The sequence below is a fragment of the Malania oleifera genome, chromosome 10, assembly GCF_029873635.1.
Source record: "Malania oleifera isolate guangnan ecotype guangnan chromosome 10, ASM2987363v1, whole genome shotgun sequence".
Lineage (NCBI taxonomy): Eukaryota > Viridiplantae > Streptophyta > Magnoliopsida > Santalales > Ximeniaceae > Malania > Malania oleifera.
This window is the reverse complement of record NC_080426.1, coordinates 11606809-11619414: the sequence shown is the minus strand read 5'-3', so window position 1 is coordinate 11619414 and position 12606 is coordinate 11606809. Positions and strand designations below refer to the sequence as shown.

Sequence of the window (12606 nt, the reverse complement as noted above, 5' to 3'; positions counted from 1 at the left end):
AATTAGGACAACCGCAAACGATGTGAAGCACCGAAACAACCACAAATGAGGTGAACCACCTACAAACTAATATAGCACTGCCACAACCTCACAAATCAACTTATGAACACTGCCACTGCTCCAAGAAACTTATAAAAATGCCTTTATAAACACGGAACAACTTACGGATTACCACTAGTGCATGGTCGAAAAAGGTTGGGGTTTTGAGCAAAAAACATGCCCAACATCTTGATAATACTAGGGAAGGAGGCAGAACATGGTGGAGGAAAAAATCAGAAAAAGGTGGCAGAAATCTCTCTCACGGACTGATGGGTGGGGTGGGGATTGCTGGTAGTTGGTCGGCGCATGGTGGCATGTGGGGAACTTTCGAAAAATGGGATTTTGTAGGGTTAGGTTTCAAGGGGTTTTGTTTTTGGCTATGGTTGGTTTTGTAAAATGAAGGGGTGGTTCTAAGAAGTTCGGCAACAGGAAGGTTTTTTCCAGCGATGTTTGTGTGTGGTAGGGTTTACGTTGGATCATGCTTTGATGCCATGTTGAGATTTTGATTAAATGAATGACCGAACTTGAAGATAGGTCTCTCCCTCTATTTATAGTACAAATCTAGAACATTCTAATGACTATAATACCCTTACTAATTCTCACTAATTAACAAACTAACACATTTAATAATACTAAAAGACTAAAATAACTTTTAACAACTACTATTAACATGAATTTTCTGGGTCACTAACTTGGACTTATGCTACTCAAAATTCACCTTAGATCCAAGTTAACATTGACCACTGTAGCCTGATCCTCCAGTGCATGAAAGCTCTTGTGTGGGCATTGTAAATAGGTCATGTTTGAGCGGGATATATGATGTAGGGATGTGGCTTTGAACATTGATGGAGTCTTCTCTGGAGCTTTTCTAATTGGTAGTCACCAAGGAAGGTTCCATAGCTGGTGTATTCATTGTTAATGGTTTTGAGGTAGTCTGGTTCTGAATGTTTTGTAGAGCCCTTCAAGTTGTGGAATCGCATTGTGTGGGAACTCTTTTGGTCCTTTGAAGAAGGGGTTGGGATAGATTGCGACCAAGCGGATAGACTTATATTAGATAAAGTGATAATAGTTCATTTATTGAAAAAAGGCCAGACATCGAGAACTTTTCAGTCAAGTCATTTTTCCAGGTTATTAGTGGGAAGGGCAATGAAAATTTTCGTCGGAGGATAATTTGGCATTCTTAAGCAATTAGAAAAGTAGCCTTGTGTGTGTGTGTGTGTGTGTGTGTTGTTTGCTAGGAGGCTATTCAAATAACAGTTAAGTTGAGAAGGGAGAGGCTTAGAATCTGAAGCCACATTTTCTTTTTCGTAGGGCAGTAATGGAGTTGTTATCATTGTGGAGTGACTTTGGGTGATGCTACGCCCAATTAAGGTGCTGTTTTGTTGGGGCAGGAGGGGTTGGAGAGGAGGGACAAATTGGATTGGGTTACAGCCCAAATGGGCTTAATGTGAGGGAAAGGAGTGATGCATCTGTCACTAGACATGCCTAGTGTCACGGACTCCTAAAATAGGACTCAAGTAAGGGTTGTGCGGCACTCGTTGAGAACTCTCCCCCGACGAGTCAGCCAACAATCATACGTTCAAGCCTGCAGACATGAGCATCAGGTGAGTCTCAATATTCAAAAGAAATAAGGAACAATATGATATCACATGAGCAAGATATTCACATACACTGAATAATGCTACAACAATAAGATATATCACAATCCAAGGTAACAAAACACCATAATGAAAAGGACTACTTGTATTATTCCAATCCAAGAGAATAACCATACAAACATTGACACAAATAATCATAGATTCATTAACACTGATGGACTCCTTAACATTTCTTGCAAGGAAATCGAAATTATCCGTTAGCTTCCGTAAGGAGGCCTCAAGCTCTATTGGCTCTCCTTGTTGGGATGTTAGAGATGGTAATATGCCATAAATATGTTCCAGCCTACTCTCAAGGGCTTCCAATTGCTCGGATACTCCTTCGGAATGCTTGAAGCTCTATTGGCCTTTTCTCTAGGGATTTTACCCGTGCAATGCATTTATTAAGTTCCACATTTCTCTCCTCAAATTTTGAAACCCTATGGAGATTTCCTCTAGGGTTTTCTTCAGCGGCCTCAAGCTCTGGTAGCATGCCTTTATCTTTTATCAATTTTGCCACCAACCCTTGGAGTTCAAAGCGCGTTGTCTCCAAGGTTACGAGTTTTGTCTCAAGCGCCTCAATGCGCTCTACTTTTCTGGACTTGTTTCTCATGTTACGACTCATGGTGCTCGCACACACTGTGCTCTGATACCAACTATCACGGACCCCCAAAATAGGACTCAAGTAAGGGTCGTGCGGCACTCGTTGAGAGCTCTCCCCCAACGAGTCATCCAACAATCACACGTTCAAGCCTGTAGGCACGAGTACCAGGTGAGTCTCAATACTCGAAAGAAACAAGGAACAATATGAAATCACCCGAGCACGTTATTCACATGCATTGAATAATGCTACAACAATCAAATATATCACAATCCAAGGCAACAAAACACCATAATGAAAAGGACTACTTGTATTATTCTGATCCAAAAGAATAACCATACAAACATTAACACAAATAATCATAGACTCATTATAAATCCCTGGAGGATACAATTAGAGCAGTATCTCTCCCTTTTTTCCATTACATTGTCACTCCCTAGCATCCTTCCCCACTCATTTTATCGACGTCCTCGTCAGTGTGTTGTAGAAGGTCTCTTCAATCTTCTGATGTTGGTGTTGTTGTTTTCGAATTTCTGAAATCTTCAATCTTCTGCATGACATGCTAGAGATTCTCTGCCTTTTCCCAACTGTTCTCTTCTTCCCCCAGCCCCATCCACTGAACCAAATATTGTTGCTGTTGACGACCATCTTTGTTGATGATTCTATCTACAAGGATCTCCTGGACATCTCTGTCTACAGTCTGCCTTCTAGAAATTGTTGATCTCCTTAACTGTTGTTGGTGCGGATCCGCTTTATCAGTGTGAAATGGCTTTAAGTTGTTGACGTGAAACACCGGTTGGACTGGTTGTCTATGGCTATTCATCCACTCTGGTTGTTCAAGCGGATAAGATGCATGCCCCACCTTTTCGATCACCTTGATTGGACCTTCGTAGCGGCGTAAAAGCCTTTTATCTTTGCCACAAAGAAATCGAAATGTCTCTAGTGGCACCTTTACAAGAACCAGATCTCCTATTTCAAATTGTTGTGGTCGTTGCCCTTTATCTGCTCATTTCTTCATGCGCTTTGATGCTTTTTCTAACTGAGCTTGAGTGACTTCTATGTTTTGTAACCAATTCTTTGTGAATTGGTATGCTTTCGGGCAATTTCCCCTGTATGGACCATCAAGAGTGTGTGGGAGAGTCGGTTGTTGACCTGTCACAATCTCAAAAGATCTTTTGTTAGTCGCAGAGGATTTCATAGAATTAAAACAAAATTGTGCTGTGTCCAGTAAGGAAACCAAAGTTTTCTGATTTGAGTTTACAAAATGTCGTAAGTATTCTTCCAGCATCCCATTAAAACGCTCTGTTTGACCATCTGTCTGGGAGTGATAGCTGGTGGAAAGATTAAGGTTTGACCCCATCAAATGAAAGAGCTCGCCCCAAAATCCCCCCGTGAATCTTGCATCCCTATCACTGATTAGGCTCTTTGGAACACCCCAATATTTCACTACATGTTTGAAGAATAGTTGAGCTGTCTTCTTTGCTGAGCATGACTTCGAAACTGGTACAAAAGTTGCATATTTTAAAAACCGATCAATCACCACCAGAATCGTGTCATACTCCTCTACTTTTGGCAAATGAGGAAATGAAGTCTAAAGAGACACTCTCCTATGGCCTTGCAGGTACTAGCAATGGCTCCAACAAACCTGAGGTCTTCTTTCTTTCTACCTTGTCTTGTTGATAGATTAAGCAAGTTTTGGTATAACTCATCACATCGTCTTGTATATTCGGCCAATAGTACCCCTGTGCAATCAATGCATGAGTTCTTCGCCATCCGGGATGTCCAGCCGACAATGTATCATAACACTTTTAGTAAGGTTTTCCTCAAGTTCCCAGCTTTGGGCATGTAGACTCTCCTGTTTTTAGTTATTATCAGCCCATCTTCTACCCAGAATTGTCGTGTCTTCCCTTCTTCTATCAATTTGCTCAATGTCTGCACGTGCTGGTCTGTATTTAAATGTTCCGTGATAAGTTCTTTCAAGGGTAACGCCACCCTACTAGTTGATAAATGACTAATGAGTTTCAATGCTGCCAATTCGGGTTTTCTGCTTAAAAGCATCAACCACTTCATTCATCTTCCCTGCTTTGTATTCAAAATCAAAATGAAATTTAGTTAGCTTCTCCTGCCAACGGGCTTGTTTTGAGGTTAGTCTTAGTTGTGACGAGAAGTGAGTAACTGTCACATTATCTGTTTTTACCACAAATTTGGACCCCAAGAGACAGTGCTTCCACACCCGGAGATAGTGTACCACAGTTAGAAGCTCCTTTTCGTGCGCTGTATAGTTATATTCGGCACCCGTTAATTTTCTACTTTCAAAAGCAACTGGATGCCCTTCGTGCAAAAGAACACCCCCTAATGCAAAGTCTGAGGCGTCTGCTTGCACTTCAAATGACTTTGTCACATCAGGAAGGATTAGTACAGGATCTCCTACAATTTTTTTCTTTAATTTAACAAATGCTAATTGACACTTTTCTGACCACCCCCATGGTACCCCTTTCCTCAATAAATTTGTTAATGACACAATTCTTCTAGAGTACCCCTCTATAAACTTCCGATAGTAGTTGGCTAGCCCAAAGAAGAATCTCAGTTCTCTAACGGATGTAGGTGCTCGCTATTCATTGATGGTTTGTACCTTTTCCGGATCCATCCGTATCTGGCCTTCTTCAATGATATGCCCCAAGAATTTAATATGCTTTTGAGCGAAAGCACACTTCTCCCCCTTTACATATAACTGATTTTCTCGGAGTTTTTGAAAGACCTACCGAAGGTGGTCTTTATGTTTTGCTAAGGATGAGCTGAAAACCACTATGTCATCAAGGTAAATGACTACAAATCGATCAAGGTAGTCCCAAAAAACCTAATTCATTAAGGTACAAAAGGTAGTAGGTGCATTTGTTAACCCAAAAGGCATGACAAGGAATTCAAATGCTCCAAATCGGGTAACACAAGTGGTCTTAGGTTCATCTTCCTTTGCAATGCGCACCTGGTGGTATCCCGATCTCAAGTCCAGTTTAGAGAAATATTTAGCTGTTCTTAACTAGTAAAAAATATTGGCAATTAACAGGATGGGATACTTGTTGCGAACCGTTGCCTTATTAAGAGTTCGATAATCTACGCACAAACGCAAACTTCCATCTTATTTCTTTTGGAATAACACTGGGGCCCCAAAAGGTGCTTTTGATGGGCGGATGAGTCCTGTTACTATTAGATCATTTGGTTGCCTTCTAAGTTTAGCTAACTAAGGCGGCGACATTCGATAAGCGGCACTTGCAGGTGGTTTACCTCCTTGAATTCTTCCAACACTTCCTTAATTTCAACTGGATATTCGTCTATTTCTTCATTTTCTGAAACTACTGGTAGTACCACGAAAGAAGGTTCTCCCCTTTTTACTCCCTTCTTGAACTATAGGGCTAAAAGTAATTTCCTCTCATCAAAAGTGTTGTAGGCTGCGGGAATTGCACAAGGTGTATCTCCCATTATCACAAGGCAGTCCGCAGTTGGGATCGGCATTGAGCGTGTCATTTTAAGAAAATCCATCCCCAATACCATATCAAAGTCATCGAAGAGTGCCACGGTGAAATCAATTGTTCCAGACAACGACCCCATTTGGTAGGCAACTTTAGGTGCCACTCGTGGCGTGGTTAACGCTTCAAAATTCACTACTTTCAACTTTTCCACATCCTTGTCTACTTGTAATTCTAACCACTGAGTTTCTGTGTCAACAATGAAATTATGGTGGCCCCTGTATCAATCATGGCTTTGATTTTCTTTCCATTCAAAAGTAGATCAACGTACATTAAGTCCTTTTCCTGAGATTTGTTGGTACCTACTTGCCGCTCTAATGCCCCAAAAATCTCAATGCTCCCACCATATTCTATTTTTCTTTTGGGGTTTCTGTCGGGGTTTTGGTTTCCCCTCGAAGGGCCTTCAGAGCATTCAATGCCTTTCGTTCAGGGCACTCCACCACTCGATGCGGTCCCATGCAAAGGAAACATGAGACCTGTAGCCGACACTGCCCACCCCTTGTTCGTCCATCCCTCCACTCCCTAGTCATGGGCGCTCTTCTATCTTTCCGAGAACTATTCATTTCTCTTTCCCTTCCCCCATTTGTGGGCTTATACACTTTATTGGGCCTGGAATCATTATTGGTGGATATTGGGAAATTTTGCTTTCTAGAACTGTCTGAAAAAGCATCTAACTATTCAACCGCAGCGAGGGTGGAAAAGAGGTCACTAGCCCCTTGCCGACGCAATTCATTCTTCGGCCGTGTCTTCAAACCCTAGAGAAAATGAAATAGCCTATCTGATTCGGTCATGTCTATGATGTCTAACATTAGGGCCTGAAATTCCCGTATATAACTCCTTATTGAGCCGATTTGTTGCAATTCAACTATTTTGCACTGTGCTATGTACTTTACATTTTATGGATAAAATTGGGTCTTCAACGCCTATTTCAAACCATCCCAGGTATTAATGACACACCTATTGTGCTGAATATCATTTCATTTAGTTTTTCACGACAATTTAGCATCCCCAACAAGGTATACGGTTGCGATATTTACTCGGACCGCCTCCAGACCAACTCTTGAACGCATGAAGTAGTGCTTCATATCAAATAAGAAATTACCCAATTCCTTTGCATCTTGGGTACCCCCAAAATTTTTAGGTTCCGGTACCTTTAATCGAATACCCTCACTTGGTTCCGCAATCGGCCTTCGGGCTATTTGCTCCATTGCATTCACTTTCACCGTCATCTCTTATAAATCCCTCTGAACCTGGTCCACAGCACTCTGGACATTGCCCATCGCCTTCAAATCTTCCTTTAAAGCACTGATGGACTCCTTAACATTTTCTGCAAGGAAATTGAAATTATCCGTTAGCTCCCGTAAGGAGGCCTCAAGCTCTATTGGCCCTCCCTGTTGGGATGTTAGAGATGACAATATGCCTCAATATGTTCCAGTCTACTCTCAAAGGCTTCCAACTGCTCGATACTCCTCCAGAAGGCCTCAAGCTCTATTGGCCTTTTCTCTAGGGATTTTACCTATGGAATGAATTTTTCAAGTTCCACAATTCTCTCCTCAAATTTTGAAACCCCATAGAGATTTCCTTTAGGGTTTTCTTTGGTGGCCTCAAGCGATGGTAGCACGCCTTTCTCTTTTATCAATTTTGCCACCAAGCCTTGGAGGTCAAAGCAAGTTGTCTCCAAGGTTACAAGTTTTGTCTCAAGCACCTCAATGCGCTCTACTTTTCTAGACTTGTTCCTCATGTTACCACTCATGGTGCTCGCACACACTGTGCTCTGTTACCAACTGTCACGGACCCCCAAAATAGGACTCAAGTAAGGGTCGTGCGACACTCGTTGAGAGCTCTCCCCCAACGAGTCATCCAACAATCACACGTTCAAGCCTGCAGGCACGAGTACCAGGTGAGTCTAAATACTCAAAAGAAACAAGGAACAATATGATATCACACGAGTAAGATATTCACATACACTGAATAATGCAACAACAATCAGATATATCCCAATCCAAGGCAACGAAACACCATAATGAAAAGGACTACTTGTATTATTCTGATCCAAGAGAATAACCATACAAACATTAACCCAAATAATCATAGACTCATTATAAATCCCTGGAGGATACAATTAGAGTAGTATCTCTCTCACCCTTTTCCCCATTACATTGTCGCTCCCTAACACCTGGCACCCTCACAAATGTCTATTTTTTGCTTTTTGTTCCCCCCGCCCCCCCTTGATATCTTGCAGTTATACAGACACGTATTTGAGCTCTGGATAAATTTATATTACTCACTGTTGTTATCTTGTTTATCCAAATAATGGGTAAATGAGACATAATTATCCATGGTTTTTTAAGATGGAAATCATTCTGGTTTATTTATACATTTTCTCCAACAATGGAATTTCTTTGTTATAAAATAGTTTATTGTACTTCTATTATCGACGTATCATGGAATGGACCTGTCTATATACCCTGTCTGGTAGATATGTGCTCAGATTTGTGTGTCAGCTTAGTAATTTAAATGGGTCATGTTTCTACTCTTGCTTGCATTCCAATTCATTGTTTTAGATATATAAATATTTAATTTCTAAGCACTCTCTTGTATCATTCAAGAATCTCTCTCTCTCTCTCTCTCTCTCTCTCTCTGTTGATTGACCTTTCTGGTGTTCACAACAGTTCACCGTCTTCAACCCCTGCTTCTTCATTGACAAAATACAAAAGAAGTCCAAGTAGGCGATCAAAAAGTAGGTGGGAGCCTATAGCAGACGAGAAATTAATTGACAAACCTGCACCTACCAATCACAGTACCATAAAATATAGTGGTTGGGTTCAGTTCAATGAAGTGGACAGAAAGGTATTACCCTTCTAATTTTGTTTTATCCTGTGTATTTATATTGGAATCCCTGTAGATAAGTTTGTTTTCTTTTCTTTTCTTAGTTTTAAACAAGTAGATTATTTTAAAAGTTAAATAAATTCTGATGTTGATATATTAAGCAAAAACCAACAAGAAAGCTCAATGAACCCCATGCATTTGGAAATTGCGCATTAAGTATTAACTATTAAATATTCTTATTAAGAATTAAGAGTGTATAAAATATTTACAAGAAGCCTAATAGAAATGGCTAAGAAATTTCTTTGCGCAACAGAAAACCCCTTAGGCCCAGGCCCTTACGATTCCAGCAGTGCTAAATTAGGAAGGGTTATGATAAAATAATGAGAAAAGCAAATTTTGGACAATCTCAAAGAATGGGAGGAAAGGTAAAGATGACATACTTAGGATGGTAACAAATAATTTATTCTACTACCTTTCTCTTTTTGGGCACATTTGGTTTATTTCAGATCAGAATCATAATGAGTATTTCTATAATCTAATCATAAAAAAATATTAATCTGCTAGAGTATTAGTTCTGGATTTACAAAATTTTTAAAATTCAACTCACTTAGAAAAAATGGTTTCACAAAATATAATAAAAATTCTTACTCTTTGACAACATTTATATTAAAATGTTTTATATAGATGCACAAAAATTAAAATGACAAATCAATAGTTTACTTATTTTTCTATAAATATAAAGCAAGAGCTGCATTTCTATTGGTTTGGGAGAAGATTCACTATTTGACTTCTCTTTTGTGTGTGGGTAATGGGGACTTGAAGGGGGTGTGATTTTCGGATATTCAGTGCAATTGGCATTCCTTGTTGTCTTGTTAGGACGAGCTGATTATTCTGGGTTGTTTTTCGTGCTTTTTTAGTTTTTCCTTATTACTTTTTCTGGGGTTACCTAGAGTTTGGTAAGGAGATGTCTTATTGTCCTGTTTGTACATTCTTAATCTATCAATAATAATAATAATAACAACAACAACAACAACAACAACAACAACTACAACAACAACAAAGAAAATGAATAACCTCGTGAGTTTTTTTTTTTTTTTTTTTGCGAAGTTTAGATTTTTCTTCAACAAATTACAGAGTTGACCAAATTCACCTCAATGTAGCTTGCTTTCATAGAAAATTTCATTTAACAAAACAGAATGCAATTACAAGGGAAGGAGGACGAGGCGACCTCCAAAAAACAGCATGCAAAGTGCATATAATACAATCAAATTTAGCTAGTCTTCCTTGAATCTCTTTGAAGGTTAGAGATAGCTCCAGAAAAATTGAAATAAAGAGCCTGCAAAGTTGCCAAAAACACCACTCTATCCCATAATAAGCTAGGAGAGCTAGATTGACACGTAAAGGGTCTAGCATTCCTCTCGAGCCTGAGTGTCCAGCATGTCACCATAGCTTTTTTCTTTTCCTGCTCTTCCCAAAATCCCAAAATTTCACAGTAAGAAGTCCCCCACAATCCTGGGCGCCACCTAAGGTTCACCATAGCAAGAGAAAAGAGCAGTCCGTAAACAGTTCGCCAGATGACAATTGAGGAAGAGATGAGCATTGGTTTCATTTGACTTGCGGCACATGGAGCTGATGTTGAGACTGAGAGGCTTATAGGATCTCCTGATCTCGGTGGCAATGGAGGAATTCGAGTGAGTGTGGTTGGGAAAGGAGGAGATATGGGAAAGGAAATTATGACCTTGCAGATTGCTTGGGGTTTTGAGGAAGGAAATCCATTTCCACTTTCAGAAAATTAGCAAATTTGAATTCTGAAAATGCCAAACCTATTCATGGGGTGTATTTGGTCCCAATGTTAATGAGGCCCAGCATTGCTCAAAAACCTGGACCAGTGGAAATGAGAATCTTAAGTCTTGAAGGGGAAAGCTTCATTGGCCATCACCAGAGGTCCATAATGGAGCTCATCTCACTTACAAGGTGGCATTACTGCTGGGTGGATCCAATTCTAATGCAGGTTACTCTTCCAAGGTCCATATTTCTTGGGCATCAAAGGCGCAGGATAAGCAGGGGAATACCACTTGAAGGCCAGAAGTATCTCGATGTTATGTTTCAGACGGTAGCAACGAGAGAGAACTGGGAGAATCAATAGATCTAAAGAAGAGGAGGTGTTTTATTCAGTTTTTTTGGAAGATGAAGAGAACACCTCTCCCACATTATAATTCTGAAAATGAAGAACTATTAATCGTGCAATTGTGGGGGAATAGAGGGGCAGTATGGACTCTTTGGGGGAAGACAAATATAGAGAGGATGTGAGTGCTGTTGGGGTCTCCCATCAGACAGAGTTTGCAGTTTTTCCTTATAAATAAAATCAAGTTCAAATGAAGGTCTGAACCGAGAAGAAATTTGCCAAGTTGCTGGGGAAACCCGATCTACAGCTCAGCCTTCCTAGGTAATTCTGTTGTCCCCAGCTCTGCACCAATTTGGTTACAAAGGGTCTCTGAGATGGTGAACCAGAAGTCAGCAAGTAAAGAATGCTTCTACCAAGAGTGGTTTTCCAGATTTGATGTTGCTTCACAAAAACTTTGGGTCACCCTTGTGGCACAAGGAGTTAACAAAATGAGGGCTCTTCCAATCAATACTATGGACCTTTATAAGAGATGAGAGTGAAAAGCTGGCAGCTCATTATCTCCTAGATGAGTTGGGTCTGTATTTGGAAAATTCTAGTGCAGAGATTGGTGAGTTTGAAGACAGGAACATGGGGAAAAATTGGCTAAGAATATGAGTAGTGAATTGGATAGGTTATGTCATTGGTTAGTTACAACAAAGGAGGAAAGGCTGCCGGGGTCTGCCACAGTGTTGGATGAAGATTCTTTCTTTGAATGTTCGAGGTGTACAGGAGCTGGCAGGAGGAGAGTGGTGAAGGACTTAGTTAATAAGATCACCTCTGATATCTTGTTTCTACAGGAGACTAAGTCAGGAGAAGACACATTTCTGATCTGAAGCATTTGGGATTCTAGGTCTCTAGATTTGCGGTTTCTTCTGGTGTTCTAGGGGTCCGATAGTGAAGTTAAATACTAGGGTTGCTTCTATCAAGAATTGTCTAGTGGGGTCTTCCTCTCTGTCAGTTATGCTAGACCTTAAGAGGTCTTTTGGGAGAGCGTTGGTTCAGTCAGTCTATGGACCAAACTCATCTTCCTTCCGGAATTCTTTCTTTGATGTGTGTGTAGTATCTGGGCTGTGTAGTTGGCGGTGGCTGGTGGCGGTGATTTGGGGGGGGGGGGGGGGAGGGAAGGGGTTGTAGAGTTTCTAGTGGCACGAGGAGGTTTGATTTCTTTATTCGGGATTGTGGTTTTAGGGACATTCGTTGAAGCAATGGTCAGTTCACATAGGTTTCATGGAGAAGAAGCCTGTTCACTGTGTGAGATGTTTCACATGAGATCCTTGTTAGGCTTGGTTATGATTATTGCCACATGCTTCTAGATTCCGATCTGATGCACCTGGCTCCCAGTCCCCACCCACTCTAGATTTGAGAACATGTGGTTAGCACAGCCCACAATCCCACTTTCAGGGAGTATTTGAGGCTCTGCTGGGGGAGTTTTAAGGCCATGAGGGCTATAAATTGAAAAAAAAAAAAATTGAATTTCATTAAATTGAAGTTGAAAAAATGGAGCAAAGAGATCTTTGCAAATGTCAAAGTGGAGAAAAACAAATTATTTGAAATAATGCTCCTGGATATGTTAGGAGTGTGGTCTATTAGTCGAGGAGGATAGGGCTAGAATGACCGTTTGCTGTAATAAATTGGAGGTGTTGTTATTGAGTACATGAGTTGGCTCCAGAAATCAAGGATGAATGGGTTAAATAAGTGGATTGCAATTCGGGCTTTTTTCATAGGGCATTGGGGGAAGTAGGAGGATAAGTATTATCAAGGATCTGGAAGTAGTGTCAGGGAGCTTTCTGAGGGGTAACACTCAGATTGGAGATC

At 40.6% G+C, this 12606-nt stretch overlaps 1 protein-coding gene across 1 annotated transcript in view; it reads left to right on the top strand.

Annotated features, from left to right (window-relative positions):
• LOC131167062 (SAC3 family protein A) overlaps positions 1-12606 on the top strand; it is a 56608-nt gene that overhangs the window by 31625 nt on the left and 12377 nt on the right. Inside the window, exon 7 of the mRNA XM_058125828.1 lies at positions 8471-8648. Within this exon, the coding sequence (XP_057981811.1) occupies positions 8471-8648 (178 nt within the window). The remainder of the gene's footprint in view (positions 1-8470; positions 8649-12606) is intronic.